This window comes from Alligator sinensis, unplaced genomic scaffold, assembly GCF_000455745.1.
Source record: "Alligator sinensis unplaced genomic scaffold, ASM45574v1 scaffold970_1, whole genome shotgun sequence".
In the NCBI taxonomy this organism is placed as follows: Eukaryota; Metazoa; Chordata; order Crocodylia; family Alligatoridae; genus Alligator; species Alligator sinensis.
In genome coordinates, this window is record NW_005842094.1 from 482,183 (window position 1) to 502,319 (window position 20,137).

General features: G+C 44.4%; 1 protein-coding gene and 1 long non-coding RNA gene across 8 annotated transcripts in view; both read right to left on the bottom strand.

Moving 5' to 3' along the window:
- CTCFL (CCCTC-binding factor like) overlaps positions 1-6,523 on the bottom strand; it is an 18,498-nt gene extending 11,975 nt beyond the window's left edge. The window contains exons 1-5 of one of the 3 annotated variants that reach the window (XM_014520167.2): positions 5,892-6,523; positions 5,060-5,306; positions 2,592-2,759; positions 1,210-1,343; positions 748-868 (exon numbers count right to left, since the gene is read on the bottom strand). In XM_014520167.2, the coding sequence (XP_014375653.1) occupies positions 748-868; positions 1,210-1,343; positions 2,592-2,759; positions 5,060-5,306; positions 5,892-6,488 (1,267 nt within the window). In that variant the 5' untranslated portion in view covers positions 6,489-6,523. Of the gene's footprint in view, positions 1-747; positions 869-1,209; positions 1,344-2,591; positions 2,763-5,059; positions 5,307-5,891 lie in introns of all 3 variants that reach the window. The other 2 variants (XM_006024073.3, XM_025204710.1) reach the window with 2 other exon arrangements.
- A 353-nt stretch (positions 6,524-6,876) lies between these two features.
- LOC112550387 lies at positions 6,877-20,055 on the bottom strand. Of its 5 annotated transcripts, XR_003094203.1 has the most exons (7): positions 19,766-20,055; positions 17,162-17,234; positions 14,726-14,782; positions 14,043-14,078; positions 11,761-11,915; positions 10,520-10,703; positions 6,877-9,926 (listed from the first exon to the last, which is right to left on the bottom strand). It is a non-coding gene; the product is annotated as an uncharacterized LOC112550387 (long non-coding RNA). The 5 variants fall into 5 exon arrangements; XR_003094205.1 differs by lacking the exons at positions 14,043-14,078; positions 14,726-14,782 and having other exon boundaries at positions 6,878-9,926; XR_003094204.1 differs by lacking the exons at positions 14,043-14,078; positions 14,726-14,782 and having other exon boundaries at positions 6,878-9,926; positions 11,761-11,836; positions 19,766-20,054.
- Positions 20,056-20,137: the final 82 nt, after the last annotated feature.

The window sequence follows — 20,137 nt, forward strand, 5'->3', positions numbered from 1 at the left end:
TCCTACAGGTGCCAATAGCCATGATCCAGCAACATGAACCCCTGTGCCTCTGCAGCGTCTTACTAACATCACACCTGAAGGCGAACTAGCTCCCAAGTGATTCTGGCAAACGATCTTGGCCAACAGAAGCTGCAGGAAGAACTAATAACGGTGCAAGGCCATTGGTATAGCTGTTCTAGTAATGTATTCATTTTGAATTCATTCCTCTCATGCTGTTTGCTATGACGAATAAAGGAAAATGCAATATTGCCAACACTGATCAGAACTCAGTCCTGCTCTCCAGCATATTTTCTAATCTTCGGATCTTTACAGGGAAGCCACAATTTAGGCCACAATAAGGCCTACATTTTGGAATGGCCTTCTTTTTTTAATCCTCCCAGCTGTCGGATGCGCCGTGTAAAAGTCACTAAATGTAGTACACAACTGAAAACTTGGCCCTCGGAGCCAAGGACACCCAAGCAGACGCTAAACATACTTCTCATACGAAAACATCTTGGCTTAAAAAACAGACAAACAAACTATTACAATAATGTATTGCCCAAATTCTTAAAAATAGCTCTGAAAAAAATCCCAACAATTTTAAAACAGCACTTTTTTTCATATTTTGAGTAGGATAACAAATCTCTATGGAAGAGAAAAATTGGCCACGCAAAGTTGCAACAAGTTTGAGAGGCTGGAATGAGTCCTATTAAAAAGCAGTCCTAGCATAAAATAGATAGGATTCATTGTGACATGACAAAGACTTACCTGAATGAGTTATCATGTGTCTTTTCAGCTTATAGGTATCCTTACTAGCATAACTACAGAGAGAGCAGTGGTAAGGACGCTCTCCTGTGTGTGAGCGGATGTGCCGCTTCAATTTGCTCGCCTGAAAATAAAAATCATTAGTGAAATGCCCCTTATATCATAGGGATGCTTCACTGAAACTCTGCTCCACTTCACCAAACAAATTAGTGGTGGTTTCAAATATTAACACTGGTCCCCGAGTCACCCTCCCAATTTTAGTGGCCGCAGTTCTCCTTCCCTTTCTCCCTCCTGCCGCTCTGTGGAAGATCCGCACAAGCAACAGAAAAAAAAGGAAAACCTTTTTTTCAGTGGTTAACCACTTCTACCTATTTGTGAAAAAACCCACTGAGCTCCCAGCAGATCAGGGCCTCTTTCTTGGAAACACACACATACTGCTCAAAGACACAGGAGGACTGCACTTACTTCTACACTACAGTATTTACACAGTGTGCACTTAAAGGGCTTTTCTAGAGTATGCTTATAACGCCTGTGTCGTGCAAGCTCACCGCTGGTCACAAATGCCATGTCACAGTCACTGCATTTATATGGCCTGGTCCCTGCAAGAATATACCGTTTTTAGAACTGTACTGAAAGGCAAATCATTTGTCTACAGTAAACCAGCATTTACACATCGATACAGTATTAAAGTCAGTACTGCAACGTTGATATTTTAATTTATACAGAAGATAAGCTCGTAAGTCTCAAAATACTTCTTTTATTATTACTACAGAAAGAATGTGGAAAAATTGGGAGAGAGTCCGGTGGAGGGCGACAAAAATGGTTTGGGGGCTGGGGGACATGACTTATGAGGAATGACAGAGGGAACTGGGCTTATTTAGTCTACAGAAGAGAAGACTGAGAGGGGATTTAATAGCAGCCTTCAGCTACCTGGAGGGGGGTTTGAAAGAGAATGGAGCTGGACTGTTCTCAGTGGGGGCAGATGACAGAACAAGGAGCAATGGGCTCAAGTTGCAGCAAGAGAAGTTTAGGTTGGATATTAGGAAGTATTTTCTCACTAGGAGGGTAGTAAAACACTGGAACAGGTTACCCAGAGAGGTGGTGGAAGCTCCATCCTTGGAGGTTTTCAAAACCTGGCTGGACAAAACTTTGGCTGGGATGATCTAGTCAGGGATGGTCCTGCTTTGAATCATCTAGTCTGAACTAGATGACCTCCTGAGGTCCCTGCCAGCCCTAACTTTCTATGATTCTATGAACTGCAAAGCTTAACGACTTACCCATTTTAAATACACAGAAAGGAAGAGACAGGTCAACAAACATTCAAGAAGGCAGACCAGGTCACACATACAGGAATTAGAGATTTTAGTTTGAAAATGGTTCCTTGCTTAAAATCCTTTTTTCCCATACAAATGGGATATACGTCAATAGGCCGTGCCCTTTCAACATCCCACACACAGACCTTCCAAGGAAACTAGTGGGAGTTGTGAGTGCAGACTGATGCCAGAATACGACTTTTGCAATCATCTGGAACAGAGGGTCTCAAATGGTGGTCCGCAGACCACCACTGGTCCGTGAGCTCCATTAGGTGGTCCGCAGAAAGGTTGTGGAACAATCAAAAATATCTGAACCTGTAAGGTAAGACTACTGATATTAAAATCTGAGTTGTGCACTTTGATTTGTAGAACAAAAAAAAAGTTTATTAAGTGGTCTGCTAAGTGGTCCGCCAAGACCCTCAGCAATTTTCAAGCGCTCCATGAAAGAAAAGGTTTGAGAACCACTAATTTGGAAGGCCAGCCGGATACAACAGACACCAAGCAAAAGGAAGATATTTTGCACACAGCATCTACCTGTATGTGTGTTCATGTGGTTACGCAGGAGAGTAACTGTACGGAAAGCCCTTAGGCAGAGATGGCACAGGTGGGGTTTTTCATCAGAATGGATTTTCATGTGGCGGTTAAGGCTCGACATTCGGAGACAGGTGAACGTGCAAAGGACACAACTGAAAGTCTCCTTTTCTGCTGTAACAACACAGGTTAGACAAGCTCTAAAACAATGATTTCCATTTTTGGTTCTTCAGTTTCATCACAACCCCCCAGTCCCAAATGAAATAAAAACACTTTGCAGTTTTACACGGCTTTTTATAAGACAACTTGTAAGTACTCTGCACAAATTAAAGCAGTTGGACAGGAACTGTTCGGCCCTTTGCAAAATGTCAACCAATTTGTAGTAGGATGAGTTTGTGGTACAGTTGAGAACAAAATCTCAGCAGGCCTGACTTCTACTCTATCTTTCAATGGAAATACTCCCTTCTCTTTGTTCAATATGCTCATTTAGACACTTGCATCCTGTGAAGCATTCCCCTTGATATCAGCTTTATTAACCAATATTAACAATGCTTGTTTAAAGGCCGAAAAATGACAGATTAATTGCAAATTCTCTGCCTTTTCATGGGTCGGAAAGCAAATAGTATACATAAAAAACGATTAGAGTCTAAAGCCTCTTTGAATCTATTGTTTGAATTCCAGTAATGCAACTGCTGTTCACTGTTGATCTTTTAAACAATCGAAGAATACCATACTCCTCTCTAGATTATCTAACGTGCAGACTCACAAAACAGAAAGTAATTATTTCTGTCGGAGATAAATTTAGAGAAAACATGGAGCATTTTCAGATTTCAAGCCACTTCAGAGTTGTCAAATAGGAAACAATAAGCTATCTAAAGAGCTTTCCTAGAACCCTCATCTCAGGTCAGACGCTTTCTAATGATCTTGCCATGTTGACAGGGACAAATATGTCCACATTCCACAGAACAGAACAGAATTCATGTGCTCCTCCAGAGATGCTACGCTTCCCAGGTAAAAATGCCAGTATCTTTCAGCAGGGGCTGCTCAAGCACACTGCAGGACCATGCAGTTGCAGAGCGTAGAGGTTAGCAGTTAAAGAAGCAATTTTACCAACTTCAGTTCACATGCTTTAATACCCAGGCATCACAAAACACAGATGCACTGACGCCTCACCTCAACTGACACTCTCTCGCTACTCAATTGTGCACACCCAGTTTTTCAGGACTCTCCTTCCACTTTCATCATGCCACTTGCACAGTCTGTCTCTCTCTCCTGCAACACATTTCTGCAGCCCTCATACCCACCTTTTTTTATTTCTTCTGTTCAGCTTCCCCACCAAATGCCTATTACCAGGGTGCCTTTTCACCTCTATCAACCCCCGATATTTGGGCTCACTCTCAAATTCCTCTCCAATTTCCTGCTAAAATTTGGTCAACTGTGGTACAGCTGGAAACATTCACTGGATGAGGCTCCACTCCACAGCACAACAAGGAGAAAAAGCCTCACTAGCCCAGCAAGGAGCTTTGCTGCTCAGACAACTTTTTCCTTCTCCTCTTCTAGACCCCATGTTGTCTCTACCACTAAGAACATTGCTGCATCTGCTTTCGGCCTCCCATTAAGGTCTGAGACATGGACTTAATACATGTGATTTGTCATTTTTAGAGACACTGCTTCTCTTAGGGTTCACATTTCTATCAAATGCTGGACTTTGTTGTACAGGTTTATCACGACCCAGTAAAGCTGGGTTGCGAGAAACACAGATAATAGCAAAACAGGGTAAGGAGGGGGAGGGCTGGTGCTAAAGCAGGGACAAAGATAGGTGACAGCTGGGTGCGCAGGAGCAGGAGGGCCTAGAAGGGAGCCTCGGGGACTGCACTTCTCCGGGGAGATCGAGAGTTTCTAGAGTGCTCCTAAGGAACGATTTTGTTGTATTTTCCCTCTCCCCAAAAGAAAAATTACCCTACTCTTGGGTTGTACTTTTCTAAAGCTGTCACTATAATTGGAAGTTTGTGACCTTTGAATCAGGAAGCTGAAAAGTGTTATAAGAAAGGAGCCATTTCCAATCGTCCTGACACTGACACCGCACGTTTGGAAGAGTGGATCTGACACCTATACATCGTCCTGCTTAGAGGCATTTGCTCCCCACCACTGAAGCTGGAAACTCAGGATAGCCTTAACTACGGAGCCAGGGTTTTGTTCGTGTTTGCTTTTTTTTTTAACTGCCAGCTACTGAAAGTGCGGATGACTGGTACAGTAACCTGCAAAATGCATCTCCTAAAATCCTGCATTGTGACATTAGATTAATTAAAACATCTTCATTAGCTAGTCCAAAAGGGTTACTCCTCCTGCCATCATACAGCAAAACGTTACTACTGACCTTAAACTAAATCTAAGTAGTGTGAAAGTTCCTTATAAAATTCCCACCTGTTTTCTAACTATAAATTACAAGTATTGCGTAGTCAATTTTTTACCTTCCTTCTGCTGAAGTGCATTTGTCTGAGCTCTGAAAGTCTCTGTATACTTTATATCTGCTTCTTCTGATGGAGTCGCATCTTCCTCTTTATAGTCATGGTGTGATGCTGATCCACCACCGTCGGGTTTACAGCTCTGGATCTTTTTTCCCTCGAGAGCAGGAAGTTCGCTTCCTCTCAACTCCTCAGCTGTGGGTGCCTGGTGAACCTTCCCTTCAACTGCAAGCACCTCTTTACTTCTATCAATCTGGTTTAAAAATAAAGGAGAGCGCCTTAACAATTCAATCAAGCAAAAGCAGTCTCAAAACAGCACAGGCTTTCTGCACTGACTATAGTGCAATACGCTACCCACTAATTAAATCTGATTTCCAGTAGTTATTTGTTATATGATCCCTCTGGGTTTTGATTCTGGGCCTACTGAATCAATATAACTTCTGACATAAATTTCAACAGGAATCAGATCAGATGGGTTAGAGCCAACACTTCTGTAGTGTTCGGATCCTAGCGTTGGGGTCAGATTTTTCCAAGCGCTCCCTGCCACCCTAATTGAAACAGGCAGATTAGCACATGAAATCAGCCCTCGCCACCAAAGTTACAAAAAAGAAAGGTTGCTATAAAAATATAGACTGAGATTTTAAAAACCTGCTGTGGGGTTTTAGATGCCCAGTTCCCATTAATAATAGCTGTGACTTTTAACTGGGAATTTTCAGAAGGGTTTCTTTTTTTTTTTTTTTTTTTACTTTTAGTCACTCACAGCACAAACTAAAGGCTAGAGAGCATCATCTTGCTCTGAAAGCAAGCCCAGGGATGTGGTTTGGTCTTGAATGTCCACCTTAATCAGTAGCACGTCTGCGAACTTCTCCGTGGATTTGCTTTCTTTGCTCTTCCCGGGCGCTGCGTCTTGCAAGACACTGATCTGCATCAGCTCCATGTCGTGAAAGGTGTAAATGCCATCCTGGAGGCTGATGGCCACCCCCGGGGGTACGTCCTGCTGCACGCCGACCCCCTCTCCCACGACGACCACGGGCGCCTCGTCCTGCATCACCACGCGCACCCCGCCCTGGGGCTCGGCCTCCTTCTCCTCGTCCTCCTCCCCGGCCTGCAGGTGCACGGTCTGCAGCACGAGCAGGTGCTTCCCAGCCTCTCCCGCAGGGGCGGCCCCCGCCCGGCCCTCCCCGCCTCCCAGCAGCACCTGGGCTGGGGAGGCGACCCCCGCGCCCTCCCCGTCCTGGTCGCCCAGCCCCACGCGGGAGATCCCGGCCCCCGCGGCCTCCTGCCTCGCGCCCTCGGGGGATCTTGCGGCCCCTTTGCTTTGGGTGAAGGGCTCGGGGGGCGCTTCCATCGCTGGCGGCACCTGGCAAAGGAACACGCTTGGGGACCCCCTGCATCCAGGGACCCCCAAATCCCCACTGCCTTCAGAGACCCTCATCCCTCCTCCTCCCCAGTGCAACCGTGCGTCCGCTTCCCTTCCCACCCACTGCCCAGCCCAGCCCCTTCCCCCTAGGGGGCTCGCACCTGCGGGCAGCGCACGGAGGGAGGCTGTGCGCGGCCCGCACGTGTTGCAAGCGCTGCCGGTGCCGCCTCCCTTTGCGGCGAGAGGAAGGTTTCAAACCTCCCCGAGCTTGAGGGAGGTGCCCGGGTCGCAGCCGCAGCCTTGGCTCGGTGCAGGGTTGCCAAAGCACCACCGCGGCCAGGAGCCTTGTGAGCTGACCTGCGATGAATGCACCTCAATCAGATGAGATGGGTTAGGGTTGTTTTGTTTGTTTTGTTTTTTGCATATCCGACACTTAATTGCATCAGGCAGTACCAGTATCATTTTTTTTAATTGCATCACGCAGTACCAGTACAATTTTTTTTTAATTGCTTAGGTGCAAACATCCGTGATCAGGGATGTATCGTGGTCGCCGTGTTGCTCTGAGACCAAGAGAAATGCAAAAATCGAGAACTCTTCGGTTCAGAGATGATGCCTTTTATGAAACCAGCTGAGCTGGTCTAATGCAATTGCAAGTGTATTAGACCGACTGAGTCACAGCCTTGGCTCGGTGCAGAGTTTAAAATTGCAATTGGTCCGATTAGACCGACTGGTATTAGACCAACTGAGTCTAAAACGGCAATGAGTGTTAACGTTGCAGTTAGACCGACTGAGTCTAAAATTGCAACTGGTCTAAAATTGCAGTTTATCAGTTGGTTAAATGATAAAAGGTAGCGTTTTGGAACCAAGCGTTCTAGATTTTGGCAACCAACCTCCACCATCTGCCTATCAGTTAAGGGTGTGCGCTGCTTAAGGGCACAGCATCTTTCTGCTCCACCTTCTGCTTTGTAAGGCAGTTAAGCTCTGTTTAGCTACATCATAATTAGCCGCAGAAAGGGTGATGGGGAAGCAGCCGGCCATGGGCTGGGATTAGCGGCTTTGGAAATGACAGGAGGGAGTCAGTTTTCGGGCAGTCAGTTTTAGGGCTGCTATCGCTTCCCAGGACTCTCACAGCAGCTCTAAAACTGACTATCTCCCTTCGTAAGCAGCCCTGCTACCATTAGAAGCCCGGAAAAAGACAGAGGCTTGTCAGGCTCCTGCTACAACAGGAACAGGGATGAGTACTCCAAAATGTGGTTTAAATCCAGGGTGGCCAACCTGTGCCAAGAGCAGCTTCTTTGTGTGGCACATGGCAGGACAGGAGATATGGGAAGAAGCAGAGCAGGAGATCGTGCAGGACAGCAGATATGGGAAGAAGGAGAAAGCAGAGCAGGAGGTCACGCGGGACAGTGGATATAGGAAGAAGCAGAAAGCAGAGCAGGAGATCGTACAGTGGGCACAAGCAGGAAGCAGAGACCAGAGCAGTAGATCCAACAAGGAGTATGGAGTAGGGAGCAGAAGGCAGAGCAGCAGATCAGGCAGAGGAAAGGGATTAGAGTAGCACTTGGGGAAGGTGCAGCCTTAATTTTTGGCCGCCACTGGTTTAAATTAAGTTCCAGAAAGTTCATACTCTTGAATAAATGCTTAGCATTATTTCAGTTCCAGCATATGCACTTAAACAGGGTGCTGTGTTACTGAATACAGTTAGCTACTGTACATCCAGGAAACATGCATTTCATTTTCTGCAAAGCTATTATTTAATTGTATTTATTCCTATTAATAATGGTAGGTGCAATATAACATACACGAAAGAGCCAAAGATCTAACGATCATGTTGCAAGGGGGCACCCGCACAGTGTCATCACCACTGGAGATCCCTGTGGGTTCAGGGGTCCAGTACCTGGCACAAGCTGTAAGAGAGGAAGATAATATTGCATACACAAAAAATGAATCTCATGACCATATTGATTTTAGGACATTAAATGTACAGGGCCTTATCCTCTGACAATGCCCATTCATTCCTATTTTGCCAAAAGCAAGTTACCCCTTAGGCATAAGCCAAAAGGTAAAAACCAAAATACAACACAAAACAGCAGTAAGATTTATCTCGCTGTATTTTACCATTTATAAATGCAAATAATTTTAAACCATTAAGTTTTTTTCCTTAAGAGGACATCTCAAAGCCAAAGCAATTATTTACTGCTTATATACCTTTGTGATTTGGGGGAATAATATTTCAATTGGATATTACATGGTGTACAGTCAATGGCAGCTGCAGGCTCCTACTCTTGCATGTATTAAAATCTCTTCAGATTGCTGTGGTGTATGTCATTACAATAGGTAGTTGAGGGGCAGTGAGAAAAAGACATTTTAAAAATAATATAGATTCCTTTAGGTCATTTTAATGAGTTTCTTTGCACTTCCAGCAGTCATCAGCGTCAAGTCTGTCTTGCTTTGTACTTTTGCATTATTAACACCATCCACACTGTTTATTAAGGGTCTGCCATTATTATAATTCAAACTGATATTTTCAAGGATTGGTAACTCCAGTTCAGAATATCGCTTCAGTTTAGCTTCAGTGAATTCAAGGGAAGCACTTGGATCAGTGATCCACAAACTGAATAACTAAGTTTTGACACTATAGAGGCTGCAATGCTCATTATGGTCTATTGATTAAACCATCTCTACAATTACCAATACTGTCTACTGTATTATCTACATCTAAGTATAACCAGACGGCTTCTTACCCACTACTCCGAATACTCCATTTCACACTAGCTGACCAAGAACATGCATTAATGTCATGAACCATGTGTGTTTTTTAAACATCTTTTAAAGGGAAGGGTAAACTTATTCTGCATGGTCCATTACTAATTAAGAAGTTTATGGAATTTCAATAGTTCACAACTTTTTGTCAAACTATCATTATGTAAAGACAAAGAAAATTCAGCTACAAACACTGAGAAATTGTTGCTGAGAATCTAGCAATGCATAATAGGAAACAAATGCAGTTAAAATTTGAAGTAAATGGGCCAAATTCTGGCTGCCAGCTTGACCAAGACGAGGCAGCAAACTTTGGTCCAATGAGGGCTTTTACTGAGGACAAGCAGCTTGATTGGCTTTTGCAATCTACTTTTTGCACTTTGGCATAAGTTAAGATCAGAGCACCAGTCCAGGTTGTCCACCTTAATTCTGAATATGCTGTCCTTTATGGACTAGAGATCCTTCATATTCATTCCATATAGATTACTTGTAATGAGAATATCACAGTTGTGATCCATCATAAATATCCTTGATCTTCAAAGGTATGAATGCCTTCAGTTTGGTTCCCATCGTCCTCTGCTTTTTGGCAGTAGGCTCTGGGGAACGGAGAGCCTGTGCAATCCAGTCAGTGCCTGGTACACCACGTACTTTCCCTGCACATCCTGGATGGGCTCTCATCCAGCCTCCAGTAGCATCAACAGAAAGTTTCCCATTGACTTCAATGGTTTTGGTTTGGGCCCAGGGCTCATGTAACTGTGAAGCAATAAGACGTGATTTAATGAAGAATCTGTGACCCGTCATAGAGTTCAGGACAAATTAGGATGATAATAGCTACGGACTGAGTCAGTTAAGGGAAAGATAAGCAAACAGGTCAGCCCCACTGGACCTCGAACACTGAGCAGAACCACTCCAAACCTGTTCAGCCGCTCAGACTAGTGCAGTTTATGAAATTCTTTCTTGGCAAACCAAAGTCCATCCTAATCCAAGTCATGCCTTCTGTTTAACCTGTACAAAAACCTCAGCTAAGCTGCTTGCCTGCTGTGACTTATTTTGTGGGGGATTCATCTTTCCTAGCAGTTTCAGCACAGTGGTGTCTGGGAAGATTTTCATAGTCATCTTCCTTGAGATTGCCGCTTTTAAGCGTTGCCTGATCTCTGCCATATTTATAGCGTACTTTTCGTTTTGGTATCTGAGTGCCCCAGCACTGGTTGGAATAGCATACATCTCTGTGCTTTTGATACTAAGCTCAATGGCAAACGTTTCCTTCCTCACCATCATCCGGTTTGTAAAGATATATTGCCCCTCTTTCTAATCACTAAAATAAAGAATCCTCTTCACATTATTACCAGCTTCAGAAGGACGGATCACTGGGCTGTAATTTTCCAACCTTCATCCCTGTTTTATATGTGGTTTCAGTTTTGAAGCTGCATGTTCCCCGATTCCCTGGGAGCGTGAAACATTCAGAATTTCAGAAAAGATATCGATCCCTTGGGAACAGGGTTTGAATTACACTTTGACTCTTGGGGGTGTCTGCAAAAAAAAAAAAAATTAAACCGTTTCATTGATTAACAAACCCACCTAAGTGAAGGAGCAATTTGATCAGAGACCTCCCCACCAGGTTATAATTTTCCAATCTTACAGGGAGGCACTTGTCTGTTATGGGCGGGGTGGTTAGCCTCCCTGAGCTCCCTCTTAATTCGCACCCTGCTTGGGAAAAACTAGTTAATAAAGGATTTTAGCTATTTTGTGGCATGCCCATTGCTTTCCTTGCTTTGAGTTATATTGTTACAGAAACAAACAGTGATATATATAAAACTCTTACATGCCCTACATGGTTTCTTCAGCAAATGTAATTTAGGACTCGAATGTGACTTGGATTACCTACCTGAACAATAGATTTATAAGCATGACCATCTCCCCTTGCAGTTACATAAGCACCAGTAGGTCCTTGGAGCTAGGCATTTAAGCGGGTCTGCTCGTTCTGTCGCTCCCTCCCCAAAGCAAGTGACAGAGAGAAGAGGAGGCTACCAGTAAAATTACAACCCTCCCACCACAACAAAGGTGAAGCAAGGAGAAGCTAGGATTCAGAAGTGTATGTCTCAGGCATAACACTTCCGTGCACCAGGCAATGTATGCACCATACCTTGTTCGAGTCTGTGCTAAAGGCATAGTCGAGCCCTAATTTCACAGGTTGCTCTCCTTCTTGCCTTTATCCCAGTGTCTAAATTGGGTTGGGGAAAGGGAAACATCCCTTTTTAAGCACTATGGGTGGGCTTTTTAAAAACACTAAAGAGAGTTTTATTAAAAGCCAATAGGAGTTCTGCTCTGAAATCACATTTGTGCTTTTGAGAATCCCACCCAATGCTATTAGTGATTATAATTATATAGCACTTTGAACCTACATGGCCCCTCACAGACCATAGATATGGTATAATATTAGATTGATGTGAAATGTATACAAGAGCAAGGATTTAATATAAGCTCTATATAGCTGAAAGCGCTGAGGGGGAGGGATGATTGCACACAGATTGAACAGGAAAGTATTTTTTTTTTAATATTAACCATAAATTGAAACTTGCCTACCAACCTTTTCATCAGGTGCCCTTTTAGAAGCCTTGAATCCAAAGCATCCATGCAGTGACGCATATCTTTTAGCATCTTATCTGGAAGATACCAGATTAAGTTGTTTAATTCATCTTTTGCAAAGGACATTTCTTCGGGAGACACCTGATTTTCACCATTCTGCGGGAAGAGGGTATCACGACTATAGACCTTACTTGCCCCTCAATGACAACACGTCTAAATAGCTAAGAAACATTTTTTTTTCCTCCAGATTGTATTCACATTGGTCAACGCTTTCTCTTCTTATTTGTGCAGGAGTCCCAGAGTGACCAAGTTTAGAAAGCAGAGGTTTTCCCACTAACTTGATTAAATGAGGCAAAACATGCTAGGGACAGGCAAAGGTGGATTGCCACACGCACAGAGGGAGGATGTACAAGTAGAAAGAGATAGTAAAGGTTTAACTCGGCTGATGAAAGCAGCTGGTTTCAAGGATGCCCATGTTTCCTTGCTTTTATCACATTGTTAATCTTTAATCAGGAACACAGTTCTGAGAAGTGACTGCCTGGGTGACCATCAGCTCTTGGAAGTTAATGAGAGTGCCAGCAGATGAGACTATCTCGTCCTTGTTCAAAATATACCAATGAATTACGGGCACAACCCAAAGGAGTTCAAATTCTGCCTCCACGTTGAAATGAACTGAGAGCAAACGAGTATTGACCTTGCAAAGTCAGCAACCCTGTGTCCTGGATGACAAGGGTTCCCCCCGTAGCTACAAACGTAGTAGTTCGTCTTGCTACATGGACACTGAAGTCACCAAGCAGGTGGGGGGACATGTCAGCACACAGCGGACTCCAGAACAGTGTGCAAACCTTCAGGTCTGATTCTGATCTCACTTACTTTGGTATAACTTCACCAACACTAGTGGAGTCACTCCTAATTTCTGCCAACAGCTACATGGTTTTACGATGTGCCAAACTACAATTTATAAAGACCATGACCAAATAGGTAGCAAACTCTTAGGTGGGTAGATAGGCATCTGGCTGGGGTCATCTGAACCCAGCACACTTTCCTGCCTATGCAGGGGGTCGGACTCGATGATCTGTTGAGGTCCCTTCCGACCCTATCATCTATGAATCTTTCACTGATAAACAGCTAATAAAGATGTAGATGTTTGTTGTGTACGTGTTTGCCATGACACCTTTTCTGAATAAAAGAAGCCTCTTTCAAGTTCCACAAAGCCAACGCTGATTTCTCCTTCACACTTTTTCTAAGTCCATAGATGTATCCAGAACACTTAATGGCTAAGTAATGGTGTGCTGCAATTACTTCTATGGCTCTGCTCATAGTGGTCTCACTGTTAGGCTCCCTTGGGCTGCCATTCATATCCATTTGTCTCATCTTGTACAATCTCCTGGGCAGAGATTGCCTTTATTACATATTGGTGTCTGGTACAATGGGGCTCTATCTTCCAGGTGCTACTGCGGTACAAATGACTAAGTAATTAAGTGGTAAAGGTTACTAAATGGGTTACACTGTTTTCCAGTGTTTGCATTATGCAAATCAGTCAAGATTAATTTGCACTTGTTGGTTTTTTAAGCCAACGTGATAAAAAGTTTCTCTTCAAATTGCATTAATTTGTTTCTGAATGATGTCAGGCTTCTGGATCTGGATACTGGTGTATGATCAAAAGAAATAGGTTCAAGAGAACCAGTGTGCCATGATGAGAAATGAGAAAGTGTCTCCATGGGTCCTCTACCGAGATGTCATTGCTAGTAAGTGGTTTGTCTTTGTGATAGGGACACCTCTTGGATGGGAATAACCTACACTGGTCACCAGACAGAAATGAAAGCAGGGTAGATTTGCATCTTATAGACTAACTAAATCAGAGATGCTTGAGCTTTCATGAGCCCGAGCTCACTCCCACTCTCTTACCATACAGAAATGCTTCCTTTAATTTAAAAGATCAGGAACAAAAAACCCACAGATTTTGAATTTATTCTTGTTGCTTTATTTCTGTTTGAAACATGTTTGATAGTTATTGCACAGTATATAGATATTCAACTGGCCAATTAACACTTAAACAGAGCTTATCAGTAAGCAGATAAAATGCTATCAGGTCAATGGCTTTTTCTACTGTTGATTTTCCTGAGGCTGTCAGGCGTAGGAACCAGAGGTATCTAGTGCCTGACACAGGTATATCATTTGCCTTCTGACCTTTAGATGTAGCCAGGCTTTTATTTTTGCCTGGTCAGCTTCTTTACTCTGCTGCTGTTGTTGCCTGTATTACAAGGTGCTCAAAATACTCACCGCAGCAATATTCCTGCGGAGAATGAGAGATGAATCCTACTTAAAACAGAAGACACAGTTCAGTCTAGTTTGTGTTGCTAATAAAAGAGAAAATAGGTTAGGGGCAAAGGGGGAAAACATTTTCCAAGGCTGCAGGATCAGGTGAGGGGGTATTCATTTGCATTACAATGGCTCCTCAAGACCCCCGAAGTCTACTGTCCCAAGCACCGTCCATGAATGGAGTGAGAGCATAAAAAGGAAGCATAATTTACTCTGTTTTACAGGATAGAGAGCTTAACCCCTGTCTAAACACTAACCTTACCAGGCCGGCTGCAGTGTCCTCAAGCATGCTGCTCTGCCTGGACTCCTAAACCAGAGGCAGCGTAGCCACTCAGCAATGCAAATTAATCTGCCCATAATGGTTCCAGTTTCCAATGTAGAAGTGTGTTAATGGTTGCCGCCACAGGCAGGGTAAGGTTACTATACCAACCTGGCCTATGGTCCAAAGAGATAAAACCTGGCCAAAATCTGGAACGGGCTCCCAAGGGAGGTGGTGCTCTCTTCTACCCTGGGGGTCTTCAAGAGGAGGTTGGATATGCATCTAACTGGGGTCATTTGAACCCAGCCCTCTTTCCTGCCTATGCAGGAGGTCAGACTTGATCTATTGAGGTCCCTTCCAACCCTAGCATCTATGAATCTATTACCTGTGGCAGAGGTGTGAAGTGACTCCATCTCCAATTCAGCTCTGTACCCTGAGCGAGCTGCCAAGGAGGGAAAAGAAACAGGCAACCAGTGGGTCAAATCAGAGGTAAGAAGAGCTAAAGATGGATCAAGAGAATTAAAGAAATGAAGCAGATATTAAAACGGATGAATAATAGCATGTTGCCAGCGAGTTGGACAATGCTGTGTAATACTAAAGTAACAGCCGGGAATGGAGAGCTGTCGGCATGGTAAGAAATACAGGTAAAGGAATGGCGGGGAGTTAAAATCCGAGTGAACGCAGGGGCGCTGGAGGCTGCCGTTTCATCCTGGAAGAAAAAACAAGCCCAGGGAAAATACCAGGGAATTTTCATTCCCTAAACAAAATCAGGCAATGCGAAATCTTGCTCACAGCACAAAGCCGGAGGAGCCCTGTCACTTGGCCCTCCAGGAAGCCAGAAGTCTTTTTCAGAGGAAGAATTTATCCAGTATTTTTAGCCGTAGTTTAACAACTGCAAAGGTTAGTGTGGAGAGAGTTATTGTCTGCCCTGTCCGCAGGCAGGAGTGGGGAGGTCCAGACGGGGTTGCCAGCTGCAAACACTTCAGCTATGCGGTGAACATGGATTCCCCTCCCGGGTGACTTCAGCGGCACTGACCTCCCCTTGTAAACGTGAGCCTTGATGCCATCTGGGCCGTGTACAACTGAACTGAGCAGCTGCTACATAGGGAAACACGTAGCCTTAGGCTGACTGCTTTCTACGCTGCCTGGTGCAGCTTGGCCCCTCTCTGCCGACTGCAGCTATGCCATGCATCCAGCCAAAAGAATGCATTAGCCATGCAAAGCGTCTCCCCAATAACACTTTGCATAGCAAAAAGCCAGACTATCTGTAGAGCCGCATTACCAGCCGGCTCTCAAAAAGCTTCCACGTGCCATCCAGCCTTCCCTCTGTCTTATGTGCAATAAGTCTGAGACAGTAACTCTTTATCTAAATCCCCAGGGTAGCATTAGGAGAATTCCAGCCCTCACACCTGATGAAGAGGTTAAATATAGTTGACAGCTGTCCAGATATTGATTCCTACAGAGGCCATTATCCTTATATTGATGCCAGTGCCCTCACACAGATGTCAAATCAAGTAAAAGATAGGACTGATCTATAAAAGACTCCCCAGGAAGTCCCAAGGGCACCTGCCTGGGAAGAACAAGCAGGACAATCCTGAGCCAGCCCCGTCTCTAGGTCTCCCAGGCTGGGAGGAGCACACAGCAATGCTGAAAGCTGCGAAATGATCCAACAGACCCAGCCTTTGTCGAGTGCGACTCTTCTGTAGGTGTGACACCTAACTGGAAAAGTCAGCTTCCATGCAGACACTTTTCTTGCTGGTAGTCTTGTGATGAGCAGGGATCCTGGTTTTCTCTGATATAAAAAAATCCCCAATTTTCAGTTAAAAAAAGTAACTGCAAATCTACATTTTCCCCTGATTAAAATGAAACATCACCATCTATCTATCTATCTATCTATCTATCTATCTATCAGGGGTGTTTCATTTAAATCAGGGAAAAATGTGGATTTGGGGTTACTTTTTTTTTTTTAACCAAAAATTGGGGATTTTTTAAAATCGGAGAAAACCAGGATGCATGCTAGTGAACTACCACAAAAAGTGCTAGTTTACGAACACTCGGGTGTTGAGTGTTTGTGCTGACTCCACTGCAGGCTGTTGCCTTCTCTTGGGGTGTTGGTAGCTAACCCCATTTCAGGGCTGACTTGCAGCCTGGCCTACGCCCTGTGCTGGCTGCCCACGTCTCATGTAGCAATACGGGAGGGAACTCAAGGCACTGGGACTTTTTCCCATGCAACAAGTGGCACCTTCTTGCTCCAAACCGGGTGGCAGATTGATACCACCAGGAGTCTACGCTGAGGTTTAATTCCCTGAGAGAGAACCTCTCTTGGTCTCCTGCAGGGCAACACCACAGCAACTGCTCCTATACCAGGGGTGGGCAAAATGCGGCCTGGAGGCTGGATGCAGCCCGCCAGGCCATTCTATCTGGCCCGCGGGACCCCTAAAAAATTTAGAAAATTAATATTTATCTGCCCTTGGTTGCCTGTCATGCGGCCCTCGATGGCTTGCCAAAACTCAGTAAGCGGCCCTTTGCCCAAAATAATTGCCCGCCCCTGTCCTATAACATGGCTCATGATTGAGTCTTTAGAGAGAGAAAGAAGCCTGAGTCTTCCTCCTTCCACCAGCCATGGGGTTGCTGTGGCTGTATTTTCCTTTTTGGCATGATTTGCTTACCTCACATTTGAAAAACTTCAGCACGGCCAGCAGAGAGATGAAGAAACCAGGGAGGCAAATGAAGATGAAATGACCAGCCCACTTGATTTCCCAGCACCACTGTAAAGCTACGCCAGATATTTGCAGATGCCTCCACTGTCTGAAAAACTCACCTTATGTCTGTGCCAGGTGCCAAACTCACAGTGCCTTATGGGGCCTTCTAGCATATTAAAATGATCCAGCAACCTGAATAAGATGGACAATGCAATCACATTTAGGGTGAAAGGAAAGGGGAGAGGAGGGAAGCACTGTCATGCCAACGGCGCTACCTTTCCTCTCTCTTCCCAGAGGCTTATTTCTTTAGCCACAGATGGATCTGCAACAGAGATGTAGTTCTTACAAGCAGCACAACTGCATGCGGATACCAGTGTAAGTGTCCACCGGTTTTAAACAAGGAGCGGACAGACAACTGGGGTAAGTGTCTGGTGCAGCACAGAATCACTGCTGAAAGAACAAGGGAGAAAACGACAGCAGTGTAAGGTGCACAAGTGCCAGTGTCGTGTCCGCAGCCTCCGAAAGTGCAGCCATTTGCTAAGTGCAACAAGTATTACTGGCTTCCCTGCCGTATGGTAGCAAGGGCCCATTTTGTATGCAATTTAGGACACACGCTTCATGTCTCAATGGCCAAACCCCGCTTTTAGAAAACGAGAATACTAACACTTACTTTCCCCAGTCCCTTTCCCATTTTGTCCATATATATTGGAAGCTCAGAGGGCTGGAAACCATCTCTGACTCTGTTCATGCAGCAGTTACAACTGGGCTTGACCTCAATTGGGCACTGCCATAATGCAAAGAAAACGCAGCCCTGAAACAACCCTCACAAGTCAGCTGCATATGAGTCCAGATTAATCCATTCCAAAAAACCTCAACTGTCAAGATAAAAGACGTGTCACCCCAGAACTTTTTTGTGTGACAATACCTGAAACAATGAGCTTTGTGAAGAATGCAGAATTTCTAAGTAGTATTATGTGCTATTAGTGATTTTCAACTCTCAGCGAGATTGCTTTGTTGCACCTGTGTCTGTTTGCAATGATGAAGCCTAAAACTTTTGTCATACACTTTTCCTGAGTAGTTAAGAGCCTTTAAATGTATTGTACTAAGCTCTACTAAGTCACTCCTAAATTGAAGCACTCAAAACCTTTATTTTGAACAGTGTGAATGGTGTCCATCAAAGCAGACATCTTGAAAACACTCCTTTCAAGGCACTTATTGAACACTATCATCTGGAAATGTCAGATTTGCACTCATTTAAATAATTTGACAGCTTCCAAGAAGATACCTGATGAGCATCACATTTAGGTGTCAAAAAAGTACAGAGAAGAAGTGCCAAAAAAAAGTTCAATCCAAAGGATTTGTATTCAGCCATTAGAAGAGATGTATTATAGTTCAGTTACTACTGAAAAAAGCTTTTCCGTTTAAATGAAAAATAACATTTACATTTAAGATGCTTTACAAAAAGGGCTTTTCCCCCATTGAATTCACTGCTAGTGAAGTTTGCCAGCCTGGTGGATTCCTGGAGAGAGGAGCCTTCTGGTTAGCCAAAATCCTGGTTCGGACAAGCCCAAGTTAATATTGGCCCAATATGAGACATATAGGGTTGATTCCCAGCAATTGCCATAACTTCCCTGGACATCACTGGAATTGTAGGTGCACTGCGCCTCTGAAAAAATCAGACCTCTGTAATGTCCGGGGTTGGGCTGCAGAAATTGAAGCCTCCAAACTCTGAAGTTTCTTTAGAAAATCTTGGCCCTAATATTTCTGTGCTCTTCATTATTATTCCTCTGCAACGTGGGAATCATAACGGCATGCGTCACAGAAGGGTTATGATACTTTGTGCCTGTCATATGCTTTGAGATTCGCAGAGACGCACATGTTTCTTAAAATATAAATACTTTGATAGTTGTGGTGCTAAACTTTCTGGGATGGATATTTGTGTTCAAATCCTGCTGACTTCACAAGTAACAAGTTTGAAAGCCTTAATATAATACCTAGTGGTCATGTTCCTGTGCTACACACTTGATAATCAGCATCTGCCCAGAAGAAGCTCACCAGTTATATAGCAGGACTGGGGGAGGTTAGGATTGCAATACAGGGACGTTTGCACATCTGGGTTCTGAATACCAGCAGCAAAATTGAGAGGGGCAAACAGGGCAGCAGCTCAGGCACCACCTTTGGTAGGGGAGATAGCAAAATAGCTGTACCATACTAGTGGCGGGACACACCACCACCATTGGCATCACGGCAGCCAGAACTGCCCTATGTACTGGCACTGCCTGGGCGGCAGACCTGCCCTGCTGCACCTCTGATAAACACGAGGAAGTTTTGTGCTTTTCCTTTTTTTTTTTTCTCCTTTTCCCCCCCCCTCCCCCAAAACGAGCTTACGTTTGCCCTGACACCCTGGTAGATCGGTCGTTCAGGTAGTTGCTGATATCGTACTACACAGCATCCTGAGGATTTACAGTCCTGGAGAAGCTCTGCCTGGCACATGTGGAAGGGTCTTGCGTAGACTTATACATAATCAAATTTCTGTCTTTCCAACACTCAAAGACATTCATGAGCCAAAGTAAATTTGGTACAGCTCTTCAGAACTGCATGCTGAAAATTAGAGCCTCCAATCTCCCCGGGTGTGTATATTCCCCTCCAATTACTGCTTTATTGGGATAAAAGTTGAACTTTATCCCTCTATCAGGCTATACTTTCAAGGTGAGTAAACATACCTTGGACAAGCCTCCAGTTCACAGCCAACTGATAGGTGCGATCGGACCTGGTGTGTTGGACTCTTTTGCTTGTCACTACCTTGAGCGTTCCCGGTTCCAGCCACTCATCGTGCTCAACCTTTCTCACATATTCACAAGTTATGACGCTTTTTGCATTGAGGCAAAATTAGGTCAAAGTTTAGCCAAATGAGCACCTTTCGTAACTGCTTAAAACAACAAATCCAGAGGCTGAGAATCACTGCCTCCGACATTCATTAATCAGGTCTGTTAAATGATTACCTGTCCGGGCTTCTTCTTGTCAACCAGTGTTTGCGATAATAGCCGTCTGCGACAGCGTCCTAAGAAACATCTTTTAGTGACGTAGGGGACAGG